The 19109-nt window shown below is 48.0% G+C and overlaps 2 protein-coding genes across 7 annotated transcripts; one reads left to right on the plus strand and one right to left on the minus strand.

The window, feature by feature from the left end:
• Positions 1-8159: 8159 nt before the first annotated feature.
• mzt2b (mitotic spindle organizing protein 2B) lies at positions 8160-13336 on the minus strand. 5 transcript variants are annotated; one of them, XM_070988945.1, is made up of 5 exons: positions 13255-13336; positions 12836-13024; positions 11870-12033; positions 10303-10440; positions 8160-9080 (listed from the first exon to the last, which is right to left on the minus strand). In XM_070988945.1, the coding sequence occupies exons 2-5, from the start codon at positions 13009-13011 to the stop codon at positions 8935-8937; spliced, it is 624 nt and encodes a 207-aa protein (XP_070845046.1). In that variant the 5' UTR covers positions 13012-13024; positions 13255-13336; the 3' UTR covers positions 8160-8934. The 5 variants fall into 5 exon arrangements, with proteins under 5 accessions (XP_070845046.1, XP_070845048.1, XP_070845047.1 ...); XM_070988947.1 differs by lacking the exon at positions 10303-10440 and having other exon boundaries at positions 13255-13329; XM_070988946.1 differs by lacking the exon at positions 13255-13336 and having other exon boundaries at positions 10303-10437; positions 12836-13011.
• A 460-nt stretch (positions 13337-13796) lies between these two features.
• trim23 (tripartite motif containing 23) lies at positions 13797-19068 on the plus strand. Of its 2 annotated transcripts, XM_070988636.1 has the most exons (11): positions 13797-14134; positions 14710-14872; positions 15073-15194; positions 15277-15555; positions 15641-15823; positions 15907-16122; positions 16215-16349; positions 16431-16560; positions 16657-16767; positions 17318-17442; positions 17544-19068. In XM_070988636.1, exons 1-11 carry the CDS (start codon positions 14036-14038, stop codon positions 17721-17723), a joined length of 1743 nt encoding a protein of 580 aa, XP_070844737.1. In that variant the 5' UTR covers positions 13797-14035; the 3' UTR covers positions 17724-19068. The 2 variants fall into 2 exon arrangements, with proteins under 2 accessions (XP_070844737.1, XP_070844738.1); XM_070988637.1 differs by lacking the exon at positions 15073-15194 and having other exon boundaries at positions 14026-14134; positions 14710-14859; positions 15367-15555.
• The last annotated feature ends 41 nt before the right edge of the window (positions 19069-19109 follow it).

Here is a 19109-nt window from a genome sequence, read left to right on the forward strand (position 1 = left end):
TACAAAGACAGCAAACATAACAGTAGAGACACATAATGAGCTACAATTCACTAAATAATATGCACAAACTATTCAATGCAATGGAAAAAAATAAGGTGGAATAATTATGAGCTGCACACGGGAAGGTAAAATCTTCAAACACGCCACAGCTCAGAAAGCTCCGGCCATTCATTAGCACGTATTGATCAGGTGAACCGAAAAACATGTTTACCAAACACCTTAATGATGCTGCTGAAAACTGAAATGCAAACAGAGAGATTGACACGGATTGGTCCACGCGTGGGATGGAGTGACACTCGAAGGAGAGGTGGAGAGCGGAGAGAGGAGGCAGGAGAGGTGATGGTGTGATAATGGAGGCGGTGGAAAGAAAACACTCGGAGGGTGCACGGGAGGATATAGAAACGATGGTTGCACTCCAAGTATTGGACAGAGAAGCAGGTAAAGTAGGCTGCAGGTGAGTGGAAGAGGGGGACTGTGTGTGTGTGTGTGTGTGTGTGTGTGTGTGTGTGTGTGTGTGTGTGTGTGTGAGAGACAGAGGGAGGGGAGGGGGTAGGCAGGCATATTAAAAATGCAGCAGTGGGGAGCAGGCCGGGGATTCACAGTAATTAGATGACAAAACGGCGGCGGGCTGGAGATGAGAGAGAGGGGTCACACACAATGCCACTGCCGCCGGGTAATTTGTAAGTGTCAATCACCAGCCTGCCAGGGGAAAAGCGAGAGGGAGTGGGAGGGTGAGGAGGGGGGGTTAGTGTATAGAGGGAGGAGGGCAGAGATAGAGGGAGTGAGACAGAGTATGAGGGTGCTGGCGGGCTGTAAGAGACAGGAGGAAAAAAAAAAGAGAAAAAGTCAGAGGAGACGGGAGAGAAGCGAAAATTGTAAGATAGAGAGGAGAGAGGAGGAGACAAAGAGAGGACGAGACATCCGGGTTTCAGAGAAATGTGGCTGTTACAGGACATTTTCTCATTTCTGTCTCCATCCTGACACGATGTCGCTCACAGCTTCGACAAACCAAACGCAGGAATGTAAAAATCAACACGATTTTTCCAGAAACGGTGACACACCGGTTGAGATCATCCACTGGTAACCATTTTCTTACAGGGACCAGTTTAATTCCTTTCACCTCCATCATGCTGGAGCAGAACTCTCAAATTCAAGCATCTGAAAACAAGAGAAAACTGATGTTCTAATGAAGAACCAGAGGATGACTCGCATCTAAGGTCCCGGGCCTGATTCACAGCCATAACGCTGCAGTTCACTGTCCATCCTGCAGCCTGCTGAGACGCCAGGACGCCCCTGCCTTCATTAATAAACTGTCAGGCCTCAAATTAATTGCAAACTTCTAAATTCAGGTGCAACAGCATGGACACGTTCAGATCAGTGAGGCACAAAAGGAGCTGGATGAAAACGGCATTAACCTCAGCAGGATCAGCAGTGTATGTAAATATTCATCATGTTACGGGGCGATTGCACGGCTTTTGCCATGTGCATTGACAGACAGGTGAATGTGTGTGCGCGTCTGAGGGGGGGCTCTTTCTTTCTTTTCAGACTGGGTACAATGGGGGTAGATGTTGGCATTATTCCAGCGAACCAGTGTGCGAGGAGCTGGCACAATGGGCAAGCAGCACAGCAGTCTGTTAGGGTGCAAGGCCAACACATGCACAGGACGCTATACGGCGCAACGCTCGATGCAGACGCTCACGCACGAGGCAGGAAACTGTACATGATCTGCCTTTACACATGCAAAATACTCGGGCTGGTATTGTGTCAGCGAGTCGGGGCAGTGACACGACATGACACCACTGACACATGAAGGATTCCTCAGGGGGAAGCTGACCTGCACGACTGCTTTATCTGCAGGCGTGCACACACCTGCACGCATGCATAAACACCAGCGCGAGCACACACCGTCACACGGACACACAGTGTCACAGCTCTCTCTGAGTGAAAACAGAGAGAGCTAATATTTAAAAGCTTACACGTGGCTCTTAATTACTTCTGTTCTTCTCAAACTATTGATTTGCATCCCACAAACCAACAAATACAGAACGAAAAAACAAAGAACGATCCAAACAGGTTCGCAAGCTCCTAAACTACAGACTGAAGTGTATTAATTAAATATGCATAATTAAATGCAATTAAAATCTTCTCAGATTAAACAGACAGAGGAGAAAATTCATGAAATAGACGCAGAGACAAAGATGGACTTGTAACCTCTGTCTGTGCCGTAATTAAGAGGAATTTGGAGCAGAGTAACAGACACATGCACACAAAACACCTTTGGAAGCGTCTTAATTGGGAAATGATTAAAGTCCTCTTTTCTCCTGTTTGTGCTTCAGTCAACAATTAGCAGCTCTTAATCCACAGCACAGCGAGCGTTGCTTCCTTCAAATGGACTTCGTCAAGTGTGCGGCACACACAGCCAGATTTTAGAAATCCTGAGGTCATGAGTGAACCCCCAGCACCCTGAGGAAGTTTACAAAGTCTCTCATTTCTAAAATTCAATATAATAACATGAAGCACGTGATCTGTGCCTACAGGTCATGTGACAATGACATTTTCAATGACTTTATGCATTGTTTAGGTTAAAAAATGTCAGAAAACAGTGAAAAACAAACCACTGGGAGTCCAGGCTGCAGAAAGCATTGGAGCCTTCACTTAAGTAGAAGTTTCAGTAGCTCACCGTGAAAATCCTGCATCAAATAAGCAAAAGTACGTATGTTTTACTGCTAGTCAGTGCAGCAAAAGGGCCTCCTATATGTGCTGTACCATTATATTATTGGAGTGTTTTACTGTCAAGGTCTTAAAGCAGCTGCTGATCACATCCGTCAATCAGTGCAGTGGAGTAAAAAGTGCAAAATTTCCCTCTGAAACGCAGTGAAGTTCAAGTCTAAAGCAGCAAAAATCTGAGAAAAGTACCTCAAAACTGCACAGAAGTACCTGAGTAACTGCTGACCCGCCTTCCAGCGTTCATTGTTTTCTCAGCCCCAAAAACCCAAATATATTCAGTTTACAGCCACAATAAAAGAGAGAAAAGCAGCAGATTCTCGTAAAGAGACGCTGGAATCAGCTGATTTTAGCTGCGTTTGCCTGACAAATAAACCAACTGCTGTCAAGTCACGCTTTGACAGCTGATTGGCAGTTCCACAATCAATTAACCAATCATTTAGGTGTTGCATAGCACTAAAATTCCTCCTGGTTTATGGTCACGAAACACATCATAGATCTGTCTACTGGACCAGTTTGTGCTACAAAACCACAAAAAGCTCCACAAGTCGAGGACCGGACGAAAAAAACCAGCCAAACAGAGCAGGAACTATTTGTTCGGTGGAAAGTAGTTCCACTGATTTTAACTCTCAAACTGTGGGCAAAAACCATTAAAGAGATCACATGACTTCCTAAAAAGGGTGCTGGAATGGCACAAAAAGGCTCCCCCGAGCATCCAATCAGGGCACGCTGAACAGACCTCAACGAATCAAAACCTGCCAGCTGACGTGGAGTCGGCCAGCTGAAGAGCCGTGACACGCCTCGCAGCGCCGGGAGAGCGCGAGCCGGCTGGAGACGCGTCCTGGAGGCACCTTACAGTACGACTGAAGCGCGGCAACGATTTCAGAAAACAATTAATGGAAGACACAAGTCGAAAGCAGCTGTGCAGGGCGCCTCGCCTTTTCTGCGTGTGTGTGTAACCTGACAGCCTGCCACACAATAGGGGTCCAAGTGAGTGTGAACTCTATTCGTTCCCACAGCTGCCATTAACAGACGGAATGAACAGCCTCGTGCTAATAAAGTGAATAAATAAATAACGCTCGCGAGGCCGTGTTTACTTCCTCGCTCTGTCGATAAGTGCTACTTCACAAAAAGCAGGAAGAGCTTTCCGTTCCTGGTTCTGGTGGGCGCGTGGATTAACTCCGCTCGGTGCAGTTGGTGTTTGTGTGTTTACCTCGGTGATTACACTCGCTGTGACAGTCAAGCTGTTTGCTGGATTCCTCGTCAGATTATTTAAAACACCGCAGCGACGACCTGTAGAGCCACAGAGAGCGAAGCAGAAGCGGGATTTAAAGTGCTGCGACTTCAGCGTGCCACTGAACAAATCCCATCAGGGCTTCCTGTCTGTGGCCCTCGGCCCCAAATCCAACCACCCCCCACGTCATTTATTAAAAAAGAGGTCATAAAAACATTATTTCGTTCATAAAACAGGTTGAATATTTTCCTAAAGCAGCTGGACACTGTAGCTTTTAGCAAACGTCACTGAAAACAGGAGGACAGAGAGCATTTGTTGGGGACTATTTTCAGCAGCGGATGAATCCACATCTGGTGCTCTGCTGAGTGTTTGTGTGTGTGTGTGTGTGTGTGTGTGTGTGTGTCACACTGATGTGTTTTCAATAGTTTTTGGACAACGTGGATCTCGACGGCACACAGGAAGGAGAGCCATCATGAACAGATAAACGTGGTCGTGGTCTTTTTGCGGGATTTGTTGCTGATCAAATGTAAGTATTACTTTATATTAAGGTTCACATATTTAGCATCAGCTAGCTGCTTGTTTGCATGCCTTCTTCTGTATGACCATATTCTACAACTATTACACCGTTAAATAAGAGTTTTCCCTCCTCATTGCTGCTTCTTGATAGTGAGGAAGTTGTTGTCCATGAATTATGATCTTAATAACACACCTGAATAAGGCGTTAATAAGTTCTTTAAAATGACAATAGCTAGCTAAGGGTGAAGGCTGTTTCTGCTGTGGTTTCCAGCCAATCAGATCATTTGTGAGTGAGGCTGGTACTCAGGACACCGAGGCCTCGTCCTCTGTCGTATTTCTGGGAGTTTGGGGGCTTTAGAGACCCTTTAGTGAGTGCTTTTCCACTGAGGCAGCGTTTAGTTTTCGTATGTTTGGAAACAAAACAGGAACGCTTCATGTGTGAAAACACAATCTCAACTCCAGATCCACTTAAACCCTTTCAGAGCTGTCAGCAGCTTTCCAGTCAACCTCCTCTCAGCACCTCCCCTTCATTTACAGCTATGGAAAGTCCCAGTATGTTTCCCGAGATGTATGTATGTATGTATGTATGTATGTAAGATGTATGTAATGTACTAATTACACTAATTACAGGAGAAAGGAGACAAAGCTACTTGTTAGTTTGCTTAGACGAGTTATTTGGAGTTTAATCCTGCTCGATTTAAACAAAGGCTGCAGGAAATATCACTGAACAGATAAAATATGAGCAATTCAAGTCATTAAAACACTTTCTTTGTGGGGATTTTGACTCAGCCTTTATTTCTAAAACGCTGGCTTGGGCCGGCTCGCAGCATTAAAGGTGCACATCGTGAACATTAGAGAACATTTCTTCAGCTGTGACTTCTCCCAGTTCAACCGTTTCCAGCCAAGCCTGTAGATTATCCAGAATAACCGAGACTATTTCTGGAAACAATCGTTGCTGGGGAATTTTTCAAATGTCATTTGCTTTGAGCAAAAATGCGATTCAGTTCACCTCCATTGTATCGAACCAGCAGCAGAAATCTCAGAGACGAGCATTTCAAAACCTCGCAAGATAAAACCAAAAATTTCCGCATGGCTTGATTCCACTAACAGTAAGTGGGTGGGTGGTGGGGGGCTGTCTTTTTGTAATTTGGATGAACTGACCCTTTAAGAATGTTAGCTCCATTACCGCTTTTGAAAGAAATAACAAATGAGAAATAAAGTGGCATCTATGGCGTTCAAGATGCTGATCCAGCTACAAGAGGAAGAATGATGGAAGAGGAGGATCAGCGGAAAGTGTTTAGCTGGTGGCTGAAAGACTATAGTGTGTAGCAGAGTGTAGAGAGAGAGAGTGGAGATAGAGACAGAGGATGGAGGGTGGCGGTGCTGAGGGGGGGGCGGTGCAACAAGATGGAGAGAGACTGCCTGCACATACTGTCAAGGCAGTTAATATAAGGTGTGGAGATAAGGCCCCACAGACAAACATTGACCAAATCAGGCATTTCAGCAGCGCAGCCCCAACTGTCAGTCAGCCTGAGAGACAGACCAACAATCAGCACTCTACCTCTGATAAGGGCTCTACTGGGCGCGTGCAGGAAATAGCCAATCTGCAGCCAGCCCGGCGAGGAGGGTGACGGCGGGGGGAGCGCAGAGGGGAGGAGGGCGGCGTGATGATGGAGAGTGAAGGGGTTAGAGGAGGGAGTGAATGTAGAGAGACAACAAGTGAGGGAAAGTGGCCTATAAATTTAGAGAGAAATGTGGACCAAGAGTTCACATGGGGGGGGGGGGATGATATTCCTCCACACCTCACCCGAGCTCTCACAGAGAAAGAGATTCAGGAGGGAATATAAGTGATGGGGAGGGAAAAAAAACAGAAAGAGGTGTGATATCAGCTCTTAAAATAGTGCCTCTCCCCAGTTTCTGTCACCTGGGAGCAGCTTGCACAGAGAGAGTGTGAGGAGCAGGTTTAGACCAACACCTTGCATTAATGATTTGCCAACAGCTTTGACTGGCTCATTATTCAGCGCGCCGCCCGCCTTGCCTCGCGCACAATAGCATCATTTCATCGTCTCTATTGATTAATGGTGCATATAGCGCGTTGGTGCGCGCGCGAACTCTCATGCGCGCACGTGTGCGAGTGAAGGATGCCTGGATGCGCTGGGTTTGATGGAGGAGTCTGCACCGGCTATGAAATTCCCTCATAACAAAATAAACACATCCAAAACGCTGGAGTGGATGCCTATGGAAACCCGGGCGTCGGGAGCTTGGATCCACACTGACCCCTGGAGGTCGCCTCGGGAACCGCAGCCCGGCAGCGAGGTTGAGGGAATAAACTCCCAGCAGCTCACCTTCAGTTTCCTCCAGGCAGAACAGCGGAGAGCACCAACAGCTGGAGAGTGTTTATTTTGGGAAGTGGAGTCAGAGGGGTGTCTGAGCTTCTTGATCATGAAGCAAACTGCCATTACCACGACCACTGATAACAGGAGGAACCGTAAACAGGCTAATCACCTCGGGCCTGTTGTACTCTCATTTGTGTTGGGGGAGTGGGGGGGGACGCAGAGCCCAGAAAAACAGGCGAGGGTGGCGACGGAGGACGGGGAGGGACACGGGCGGAGGGTGGGTTTGTGTGCGAAAGGGTTAAGCTCCCTCCATGGTTGCATGCTGCTTTCCCTTGCTCTGTCAAGCCCCATTAAACCTGCTACACCACAGCAATAAGGTGCCATCAATTACAGGCGCGCTGCCATCAATGCAGAGCACAGAGGAGAGCAGAGGAGAGGCGGCAGCACATAAACAGGACAAACGGCCACATAAAAGCCCCGCGGCCCGCCTCATAGGCCTCCACACACCCTGTCTGCACCACCTCTTGACTGCACCACCAGCCTGTTTGTGAATGAGAGCGCGCTTTGTCTCAAACACGCACAAAATGCATTCATTTCACTTCATTCATGATGGCGAGCAGCGTTTCAGAAAAGGCTGGAAAAAGGAGGACGTGGGCTCGACCGGTGACGACAGGAAGCGCGTGTCTCTACTGCCCCCGTGTGCTCACAGCACAGCGACAGCGGGGGCATCAAACAGCTCAACTTTTTAAGATATCGACCCCTTCTCCTCCCGCAAACACGGGACACAAAAGGGAAAAAAAAAATCAATTAGACCATAGCAGCCAGAGTGAGATCAGCAGCATGAAAGCGACGCTAACAAACGTGTGTTTCATCTCCATCACACAGTAACCTGCGTTCCTCAAGGCTCTGGCTGTATTATCAAGCATTCAACAAGAGAAAGGCAGGACAGCTGTTCTCCTTCAGCGGCAGACAAAGGCGGAAGACAGACCACCACTACGCCGAGATCTGTGCGGGGGATCGCTGCCAACCAGCAGAGAGAGAAAGAAGCCCGACTCTGCGCCTTTTGCCGTTGTGGCGCCTTCACAGACGAACAAGAAGATTCTCTGAGTGGAAATCAAACGTTTTAAAGAAGAGAAGCACGGCAGCGGAAACATTACAGATCCTGCACAGCTGAATGACCAATGTGCAGAGTTTGACAGAAGTTCAGACATCTAAGATGAGGATTTGGTGACGTTACAGCTCTTCAAAAAGCCTGCGGTGCACAAACACATCAGACAACAAGTTATTATTCGAAGTATGTTTATGGGAGAAGGGGAATCGGGTCAGGAGACACACAAAGGGTCAGATATGGTGGATGTGTCATCATTGGATTTATTGATGATGAGTCGTATAAAAAGTGGCACATTGAGTACAGACATTTTCATTTTTCAGTAGAAAACCAACAAAAACACACAGTTTAACTTGATATGAGCTGCGTCTGTCTCGTCTTTCAGGTCGCTTTCATTTCATTTTGCTACCACAGACTCAGTGTGAACGCTTTTCTTTTAAATTCTGGTTTGTTGAACCAAATAAAACATTCATAGGGAGGTCTGTCGGCCATCCAGAGCAGGTTTTCAGACAAAGATGCAGCGCGAGGCTTCAGGTTCTTTAAAAGCCTCAGAGTCACACAAGAAGCAATAACTCAATCACATGTGAACACACAGGCACGATACACATGAAGCTTTCTGAGGATTTCATCATCTGCAATGTCTTTCTCAGATTAACGTCGAGATTAACGAAATGAGCCTGAGATTCACAGAAAACCTCTTTGTAACTCCAGAACTTTCCTGACAAACGCGACTTTTTGAAGTCCTCCTCAGTGATCCAGTGACAGTCGTCTGTGTGTCGACGGGTTCAGCTGACAGCCAATTCAGCGCTTTAAACAGCACCAAACTGTCAAAATCTAAACAAGCAAACGCTTAACAAGTTGTTTGACAGCAAATTTGTTTTCATCCTGGTTCAAAGCACTTTGTAACGTTGCATGTTTTCTTGTTTCATTTGGGCTAACCGGCCCTTTAACGCATACAGATAAATTAAATGTGAAGAAGACTACATATTTACAGATGCTGTCATGGTGACCTGAGTCTACGTGGAGTTGATCTGTGAGGAGGAGCTGCTGCTGCCGGAGCTCTTGGTCTTCTGCCCCCTGGTGGCGCTGGGCTGCCGCTGCACGCGCTGGCTGGAGGCCTCCCTGCTCTTCTCGCCGTGGCCGGCTGCAGCTTTACTGCGCACTGCTGACACAAAGCCAGAAAACATGCCGAGTTCAAGCAGCGGGCGGACGGCAGATCGTTGCTTCACATGTTCCAAACGACATGAAAAAAGCTTAAAAATGGAAAGTGATGATGACGAGGAAAAGGCACAAACGAAGGGCTGAATGTCACACACACGGTTTCAGCTTATATCACTGCACACTTGGCTACAGCCACACCAAGAAGGAAAAGGAGACTAGAAACGTCTTTTCTCTCCTGTGAGCTGTGATCATTCAGTGCGCCTCCAGAGGATTTTAAGACTCGGTCACATCTGAAGGAAGAATTAAGAAACTCTTCCTCTTAGAAATGAAAATTCAGACGTAGTAAAACCAGTTTTTCTTAACACTCTGTGGTTTTGCTTCTGCAGCCTCACCTGCTCCTCTACAACCACTAGCTTCTGGTGCTAATGTTAGCAAACTTCAGACGGACGCTGATTTCAGATTTCTGACTCGTCTCTGCTCGCTGCCTTTAATATCATCCTGCAACTGCTACTGGCCCCACAGTCTGTCAGCGTTTCATGGACCACTTTTCTGAACAAAAAGACTCTTTTCTCTGTTTTATTTGTCAGAGCTTCACTCAGTCAGTGACTCTGACCAGTTAGTTTACCTGCAGCAGAGTAGAAACGTGACTCAGGATCATTCATATGTTAGCGTGCTGCTCTCTGCTGCAGGGTCCTGAAGGTGCAGCTCACAGTTAATTCATGTCGAGATCGTTTTTCCACAGCAGAGTTTCAGGTGGTCCCCAACCTCCTCTGGTCGAAACACCCAGAGGAGGTTGGGGACCACCTGGTGACCTCTCCTCAAGGCCAAGGCTTCACCCATTAGAAATGGGTGTGTGGTAGCATCATAGATGTATAATGCAACCTACTATTAAGCCCACTGAGCCCAAGGTCCTGCTTTCAGTGCAGATCAGGCCGCAGATTTCTGCTCTACGTTCTGTCCGCTCGGCACATTTAGTGAAGAGGAAGCAAAACAACAGACCGATTCAGAATCAAAGAAGTCAATCAAAGATTTTTTTTTCTCCATGAATGAAGCCTCCTGCTCCTTATAACTAAGTTCAAACATCAAAACCCAGAACAGACATGCATGAACACACACACAGTTTCCACTCTGCATAACCATGAAATGAGGAAAGCACGGCATGAGGTCTGAGGCGAGCAGGCAGACAGATGGAGGCGGACACACAGTGCACCGGGGGGGGGGACCTTGAGTGTGAGGAGAGCTAGCGTCTTGGGGGCCGTAGACCACAATCTTAGTGTTGACCCTCGTGGCTCTGGGGCCAGAGGCCGAGGGGGCCGCTGCAGGAGGCTTAGGGCTCTTTCCAGAGACCAAAGAGTCCTCTTCTTCGCAGAAAAATAGAATTCAAGCAGGATAGAGAAGAAATTAGAAAGGACCAAGACATGCACACAGTGAAGACCAGCCTCTATTCTTTCTAACATCCAGCGCACATCCTTGGTCTTCATTTAAAGACCTCAGCATGGTGGGAGTGAAGAGGGACTTTAGTCAGTGAGGATTACGCTGTGCAGCGTGCAGGACAAGAAGCTCTGCTCTGTACAGTACTTAAGGAATGTGAATATTTCACATGCTTGAAAGGGGAGGCGAGAATCAAAGAGCGCGGGAAGAATGACAAGACGAGCTGAAAGGGAAGAACGTCGGAAAAAATTCTCTGAGCTGCGGCTCTTTCTACACTTTGTTATGAAAGGCTGGGAGTCTGTGCTCCGCAGACCTTGAGCTCTTTACACTTCCACTCTGCCGAAAAGGACACGCACACACACGCACGCACGCACACACGCACACACATGCACATACACAAAAACCCAGCAGTGTTTCAGATAGAAGTGTTAAGACAAACCTTCAATGCACACAGTGTTTCATGTCTGCCTCTCTGTGTGTGTGTGTGTGTGTGTGTGTGTGTGTGTGTGTGTGTGTGTGTGTGCGTGCGTGCGTGTGTGTGTGTGTGTGTGTTATTTCTGCTGCTTTTCACAGCTTAGCACTGACTGAGCTGAGGAGTATCGCAGGTGTAATTGGTGACATTAAAAATGACTGCATTTCATCCAGTTTTGCCGGTGTCGCTGAGGCGGTTTCACTCCACAGTTTCCACTTCACCTTTGTGCTTTATGCCATTTTATTTGAGTGTCCAGCCTCTGAGGCATGGGCTAAATTCAATGATGAATTCAATTCAACAGAGCTGAGCCGTCAGTGCTGTCATTAGTGACACCTGCACGCAGGTGAGACACTCTAATAATGACACTTAAACCTGCTGACCTTTAAAATAATTAGTGATGATTAACGGTGCTTCTAGCCACCTCTTGACTTTGGATGTTCGCAGGGTTACTACAAACAAAACACAGCTCGTAGCTCTTCATTCAGTCCTCAGAGGAGTGCTCTCTTATTTTTCCTGCTAAGCCTTTTTCACTTTGTCACAGAATAAGAAACTGAGCGGCGGCTGAGTTCCACTCTGCTGCTTCTGGTTCAGAGTCCTGGTTCTGTGCAGAACGGCTCACAGTCATGCTATCAAAGCTTACTGAGACATTAATGTTCTGAGTAACACCTGTGCTCTTCCTGCTCCATCACCTGCCGGTTACACTGCTGTCATGGACTGTACAGAGCAGGCCTGACTGCCATCTCCCTCCCAGCCAAGTTAGTTATCTTGCACTTGTTACGACAGAGAAACTTACACCATTTCTATGAGCACATGCGCCACGACGCCCCTGCTTTGCACCTGTGATCTTGCAGCTATTGCTGACCGTTGTTCAGCCTGCAGACACTGACCTCTGGCCTCTGTGGGTGCCGTGGTGATGCTAGTCGTGTGGGAGGCGGTTGAAGAGTCCACGCCGCCGCCGCTCTCTGCGACCCTCTGGCCTGCACACATCGCCTTCAGAGTCTGGAAGACTGCTTGAGGAGCCACGTTCATCTTTAACAGGTCCACTATGATCCTGGAGGACAACAAGAGGAAGAATGTGAAATCAGGGTTTCCTCCTGTTCATCACTCCATACGCATCGCAGTCACGTTTCTGCAAGTGTGGAAGAAGTACTGAGATATTCTACTTCAAAAAGTACTCAACTACAAGTAAAAGCACTGAATCCAAAGTCCTACTTTAGTGAGAGTAGAAAAGCATTTGGATCTTTCTCACAGCTTTTGGAAATATTTGATCATTTTGAGATAAACCTGAGAAGTTTAGTGGGGAAAGATCTGATTGGTGGATCTGCTGACACCTCATGGTCACAAACCCAAAGAGGCTGAAAACCACCGATTCTCATCTTTAACGATTTATTGTGTTTTCTAAGGCTGTTATATATATGTATATTTAATATTAACAGATTAAACGATTATGTCTATTAGGGGTTAATCTACTGATTGTTTTCACAATCGCTTTAAAATGCCCAAAAAATGTCTTCAAATTGCTTCTTTTGTCAAACCAACAGATGAAACCCCAAAGATCCCTCGTTTACTGTCATAAATGACAAAGAAAGGAAGCAAATCCTCACTTTAATGAAGCTGGAACCAGCAAACATTTGACACTTTTGCTGGATGACTTAAACAATGAATCAATTACGCTGGTGATCAATCTGTGTTAGATAAATATAGCGCAGTAAAAGTATAATATCTCCCTCTGAGGTGCACAGGAGTAGAAGTTCAGAGCAGCACAGAATGGAAAAAATAAAGTATTAGTACCACTAACTGTACTTAAGTGCAGTGTTTGAGTACATGCACCACACTGGTTGTGGGTCACCTACTTGAAGACCTCCTGGTCCACAGTGATGCCCGCAGCCTGGGTCAGCTCAAACAGCTCCGCCTCTTCAGCGCTGAGGACTTTCTTCTTCTTGATGGCATATTTCTGCACGTTACTGGTCACCACCAGCGCGGGGGAGTCTGGGGCGGAGGGCACCGTCTGCTGTGCTTGTTGAGACATCAGGGGTGGATTCCTGAGAGGATGAAGGAGGTTAAATAAACTACATTTGAAATGAACTCGGCAAACAAATGTCCATAAGGACGGCTGTGACGGTCCAGCAGTTAGCTAGCTAACGTTACCCGCCCGGAGTGAAAACATGGAGTAACGTGTTTCGAGCTCCTCTCCAAATAGAACTACACATACAACCAACAGAACGCAGATTAAATACACAAACGACTATTTTATTCGATAAAATACACTTACCGTTAAGATAGCTGAGCTGAGCGGCGTTTAGACTACCGTAAACCACAACAGTTCGACGCGCGCCAAATTTACGTCATCACCATGAGACAAACCGCGCCGCCCTCTGGGACTTGTAGTCAACATGGGGGTTTTTGTCCATGTTGCAGTCAAAACCTCAAAATTGATACTGATAGATCACAACACTTTTCCAGCTAACTTTCATTCAGTTACTTGGAGCCGTTAGGCAGGATAAAATCGTTTAATATCTTATATTATTACAACATAGTGTTGCTTACAAAACAGATTTTCACCAAAGCAGGTATTGTAAGTTACCTCCGTTTTACTGAATAATTCAAAAATGGGTTTACCATCTTTCTAAAAGCTTAAGCTATGGGCCCTATTACTTGGACAAAAACGCATTAAAACTATATGATTCCTCAGAAATGTCACATATTTTTTATTTAGATTTTCAGGCTCAATTTTGCAGGTTAGAAAAGTTCATTATGACAAATATAATACTTTTGTGGTACTGCGCATGCGCTTCAAAGCAGGAAGTGGGCGACATCACAATGTTTCTCGCTACGTGTGAGAAGCAAAAATGTCTGTTACACTACCGGTATCCTGAGAAGAAACTGCAATTTATGACACGACAGTTAAGTTCATTGCACCCTGACGGAAAAAAAACGAAACACAAGGCCGAAAGAAGGACATTGTATGCTAACAAGACTAAGAGAGCGAAACCGGAAGTACTTGCGGGATTGTGCTCTCGCGCCTGCTCACTCCTCTGCGCTGTCGTCCAAGAATGGCCGCTGCAGCAGCAGGAATAAACAAGCAGAGTCCCGTAGCGACGATGGAGCCGTGTATCCGACACGGGAGGGGAGCGACTGGAAACACCGTTAAGGTTGTGACATTATTACTAAAATCCGCGGCCATGTTACGCTCACAGTGATCACGTTGTCCGGTTAGCTTGCACGAAGCATCGGCAGCAGGCTAGCTTTCGTGGCTTCTGATTTTTGGGTGAACGCTGCTGCGTTGGCGTCGGTGGCACTGGACCCCAAACAGTCATCCAGATTCTAGATAAGCTGCGTTTGAAAGCTTAACAGAAATAATAATATTGCATGCTTATGTCTCAATCAAGTGAACTAGCTTCATGTGAAAGCACCAGGCTGATGTTTGTGTCTGTAACATGCTAACAGCGCTGAAGGTTTGCCATCGTTAGCTGCGCTTTAGCTTGACTGCAGCTCCTCTGTGTGGCAGCGCGGCTCAGCACCGCGATCGGTGTTAAAGGACGCCGGTGTGCAAGTTCAAACCCGCCCCTGTGTTCAGCAAATATCAGCGTAGATATTTAAAGAGCACAGACAGGAATCGGGGGGGTCACCATCTGACATCCTGCGCGTCAAGGTGACAGCAGCTCCCTCCCTGCAGCAGGCACGCAGGGTCTTTCTGGAAGTTCACCAGGTTGTGTATTTATCACAGGTGCTCGAGTGTGGCGTGTGTGAGGACGTCTTCTCCCTCCAAGGAGACAAGGTCCCTCGTCTCTTGCTCTGTGGACACACGGTGTGCCATGACTGTCTCACCCGGCTGCCCCTCCATGGCCGAGCGGTTCGCTGCCCCTTCGACAGACAGGTCACTGAGCTGGGTGAGTAAGAGGAGCACTGCGTTTTGAGAGGAAACTTTGAGGTTGTTTGAATATTATTATATTGATAAAAGCTCATGTTATGCTTCTTCGTCCACTTTGAACAAAATAAGAGCTACAAACCTGTTCAATTCCCGCAGTCAACACATTTACTGCTCCAGCTGACTCCCTCACTCTTTTTTTGTCTTCACCTTCCTGTTCAGGGGACTCTGGAGTTTGGGGTCTGAAGAAGAACTTTGCGCTGCTCGAACTGTTGGAGCGACTCCAGAATGGAGCCACCAACCAGTCGGGGATGGCGGAGGACGCCCTGAAAGGCATGGGAGAGGTAAGACACCTGTGCTTTTACTGTTCTGCAGTGTCCGTCGCACCTGCTGCACCTTCCGTTCACCGTTCTGCTCTTCGTCTAGTGCATCATTCGGTGCGACGAGGACGAGAGCCACACGGCCTCCATGTACTGCACCGTGTGTGCCACCCACCTGTGTGCCGAGTGCTCCCAGCTCACCCACTCCACCCGCACGCTGGCCAAACACCGCCGGGTGCCGCTGGCGGACAAGCCTCACGAGAAGACCCTGTGCCCGCAGCATCAGGTCCACGCCATCGAGTTCGTCTGCCTGGAGGAGGCCTGTCAGTCCGGGCCCCTCATGTGCTGTGTGTGCAAGGAGTACGGCAAGCACCAGGGACATAAGGTAGTCAAGATAAGCTGCAGTAACCATTTCATGTTCGATCTCTTCATCCAAAGAGACGTGCTCATGCGGTCAACTTTCTTCCCAGCATGCTGTTCTGGAGACCGAAGCCAATCAGATCCGTGCGTCCATCCTGGACATGGCCCACTGCATCCGCACCTTCACAGACGAAGTGTCCGAGTACTCGAGGAAGCTGGTGGGCATCGTGCAGCAGATCGAAGGCGGAGAGCAAATCGTGGAGGACGGGGTCGGCATGGCGCACACTGAACACGTAAGACGGGACTCGTCCTCGGCTGAAACACACATCGTTGAGCTTTCCTTCCAGCGTTAACGTTAATCCCGTGTCTTCGTCAGGTCCCAGGCACAGCAGAGAGTGCTCGTTCCTGCGTCCGAGCCTACTTCGCAGACCTCCACGAGACTCTGTGTCGGCAGGAGGAGATGGCGCTGAGCGTGGTGGACGCCCACGTCCGGGAGAGGCTGATCTGGCTGAGGCAGCAGCAGGAGGACATGACCATCCTGCTGTCTCAGGTCTCCACCGCCTGCCTGCACTGTGAGAAAACACTCCAACAGGTAGGAGACGCTCAGGCCGGTCCAGATCTGGACGAAGCCTCCGGCACGCGGCGGCGACGGGCCTGATGCATGTCGCCTCTGTCCTGTTGTAGGATGACTGCAGAGTCGTGCTGGCGAAGCAGGAGATCAACTGTTTGCTGGAGACGCTTCAGAAGCAGCAGCATCAGTTCACAGAGCTGGCAGACCACATCCAGCTGGACGCCGGCATCCCCGTCACCTTCACCAAGGTAACGCCCACTCAGCTGATCCTGGACATCCGCACGAGTCCCAAAGAGCTCAGGTTTGTTTTAAACACGTCTCTGTTTCAGGACAACCGGGTCCACATTGGTCCAAAGATGGAGATCCGGGTGGTGACGCTCGGGCTGGACGGAGCTGGAAAAACCACCATCCTCTTCAAGCTGAAGCAGGACGAGTTCATGCAGCCCATCCCAACCATCGGTAAGATCGCACTGGAGCCAGTTTGCTCCTCCAGTGACGACGCACAGCACGCTTCTCTTTAGCTTTTATCTAAGCTGGTTTTCGATCTGTTTCAAGGTTTTAACGTGGAGACGGTGGAATATAAGAACTTAAAATTCACCATCTGGGACGTGGGCGGAAAGCATAAGCTCAGACCTCTGTGGAAACACTACTACCTGAACACTCAAGGTACCCTCTGTGTTCTGCACACTTTGAATCTGTGGTTTTGTCGAAATGTCAGCGTGCCGCAGCATTTATAGTGCAAGGACAAGAAATCCTGCAGACTGTTAACACATTTTGGTGGAGTTAGTGAAACTTTTCCTGAGCTCAACACGTTTTCCTTTGCTGATTTTTAGCAACATTTTACCTTTAAAGCTCACTGATGTTGCACAGAATGAGAGCACATAGAAAAAAACTTATTGCAGCACATGAATTATACAATATTAAACGCACCAGAGGATGATTTATATCCTGCTTTTCGAGCTTTGCTTCACCTTCAAACTCCATCTTCCGTCAGTGTAAGTGACGCTCAGATGTCCAGTGAAACCTGAAGCTGTTTTCTGTTCGTTTGATGCTCATCAAAAACATTTAGCATGCCGAGCCTTTAGATCTGATTTCAAATCTAGGATTATTTTTCTGTGAGTTTGCAGCAGCGTCATGTTTGAGGGCTAACGATAGCTAACAGTGGCTGCTGAAGCTAAAGCTGAACCTCTCCTCCTCTTCCTCTGTGCTCGTGAAGCGGTGGTGTTCGTGATTGACAGCTGCCACAGGGACCGGCTCATGGAGGCTCACAGCGAGCTCGCCAAACTGCTGACGGAGAAGGAGCTCCGAGACGCGCTGCTGCTCATCTTCGCCAACAAACAGGTAGCGGACCGCTAACACGCTAGCAGCACTGTGGGGTCATTTCACGGTGAGTTTGTGGCGACAGTAACCTCGCCGTCGCTCACCGCTCTGCGTGTTTGCAGGATGTTCCCGGCGCCGTGTCGGTGGAGGAGATGACGGAGCTGCTGAGCCTACACAAGCTGTGCTGCGGGAGGAGCTGGCACATCCAGGGCTGCGACGCCCGCAGCGGGATGGGTCTCCACGAGGGGCTGGACTGGCTTTCCAGACAGCTGGTGGCTGCTGGCGTCCTGGACGTGGCCTAAAGCTCGCCGCCCTCCCCGTCGACCGAACCCCCTCCGGTGTCTGAGCCCCGCTCGTCCATCACTTCCAAACACTAACTTAGCAGACTTTCGGCCTGCCCTCATCTTTCCTTCTCTGCGCACGACTGTGAGCAAAGAAAACAAAGATGTGAATTCTTTCTCTCGCTTCACTGAAACTCAGAAACGACAGAACATTTGAGTCTGCCCCACCGGTCGCACCCACCGGCCGCAGAGCTCCAGACTCCCATCCTGCTTCAGTCCTCAGGCAGCTTCCACCTCCCGACACCTGGCTTCAGTTTCCTTTCTTCTAACCTTCCTCCAGAGACGCGCTGTTTATCTGGCTTCATAGCGAGTTGACTTTAGGACCAGTAACATGTTCAATGCTCCTCGTGCCACAGTGGACTCTGTATTTTCTATCTCATGTCATCCATCATAACCACCATATGTGACAGTAACCTAAAGTGACTAAATGCAGAGTCGTCTGTATTGTACTGATAGTGTCATTTACATCCCTTTTCCTAATCCTGAAGTAATGACGAGGACCCGGGTTAAATTCAGTCTATTTGGACGGGTTGGAAACGTTCCCTCTGGTTTGACTCAGAGGACTTTCTGACGTTTCTCACGTTGCCTTGACATCTGATGTCAGCAATAGCAGCTGAGGCGTCGTGGGGTCTTTAAGTGACGTTTGGTTTTCTGAGTGTGTTGTTTGAACCTATTTAAAGCCACAGCCGGCCTCGGCTCGTTCGCAGTGTTTTCTGTTACAGGACAAACTGTTTACTGAACTTATTTATGAGCGGGAACGTCCGACGTCACGCCGACTCGAGGCTTCGCGCGCCGATTCTGCCTCCTGTTTTGTGGAGTGTCTTGCACGCAGAATTTGTGGAATGCACTTGTTTGCTGCCTCAACTGGTTTTCATTTGGAAGCAAATTAACTTTCTGCTGTTTCTAGAATATTAATCTCACCACAGAACAAAATGTCTTGTGAAAATATTCCTATTTAAACGTCTCACACGTCCTGTTTGTGTCCGGCGCAGGAGCACCCGCCATCCGCAGCCTTCAGTAACGTGTACTGTGAACGTAGTGAAGCATTCAGCCTAAAACACTGACGCCATCGTTCCACTTCATCTTTATTCATTGCTATGTAATGTTTACTTATGTATCTATGTATAAAAATGCAAATAAAAACGCACGTGTGAGAAGCCTTTCCACGTAATTCGTGACAGCATTTCCATTTGTTTTGAGACGTAGAAGCACAAAGCGCGGCCGAACCTTTGTTACCAGTGGACTTAATGACGGCTTTTGTAAATTATTCATAATGTGATGCTGTAAAATAAACTGACTGACCTGATTTGTCTGCCTGTTTTTTTTTTTCTTTGAGGGAACGAACAA

This window comes from Chaetodon trifascialis, chromosome 20 (assembly GCF_039877785.1).
Source record: "Chaetodon trifascialis isolate fChaTrf1 chromosome 20, fChaTrf1.hap1, whole genome shotgun sequence".
Classification (NCBI taxonomy): Eukaryota; Metazoa; Chordata; class Actinopteri; order Chaetodontiformes; family Chaetodontidae; genus Chaetodon; species Chaetodon trifascialis.

What these genes read in the sequence shown, in the direction of transcription:
- trim23 (XM_070988636.1), top strand. Translation starts at nt 14,036, where the DNA reads ATGGCCGCTGCAGCAGCAGGAATAAACAAGCAGAGTCCCGTAGCGACG. An exon ending in GCATGGCGCACACTGAACAC is followed by an intron (nt 15,824 to 15,906) that starts GTAAGACGGGAC and finishes TGTCTTCGTCAG; the next exon opens with GTCCCAGGCACAGCAGAGAG. An exon ending in CTACTACCTGAACACTCAAG is followed by an intron (nt 16,768 to 17,317) that starts GTACCCTCTGTG and finishes GTGCTCGTGAAG; the next exon opens with CGGTGGTGTTCGTGATTGAC.
- mzt2b (XM_070988943.1), bottom strand. Translation starts at nt 13,011, where the DNA reads ATGTCTCAACAAGCACAGCAGACGGTGCCCTCCGCCCCAGACTCCCCC. An exon ending in GTGGACCAGGAGGTCTTCAA is followed by an intron (nt 12,034 to 12,835) that starts GTAGGTGACCCA and finishes GTTGTCCTCCAG; the next exon opens with GATCATAGTGGACCTGTTAA. An exon ending in GGCACCCACAGAGGCCAGAG is followed by an intron (nt 10,441 to 11,869) that starts GTCAGTGTCTGC and finishes TTTTCTGCGAAG; the next exon opens with AAGAGGACTCTTTGGTCTCT.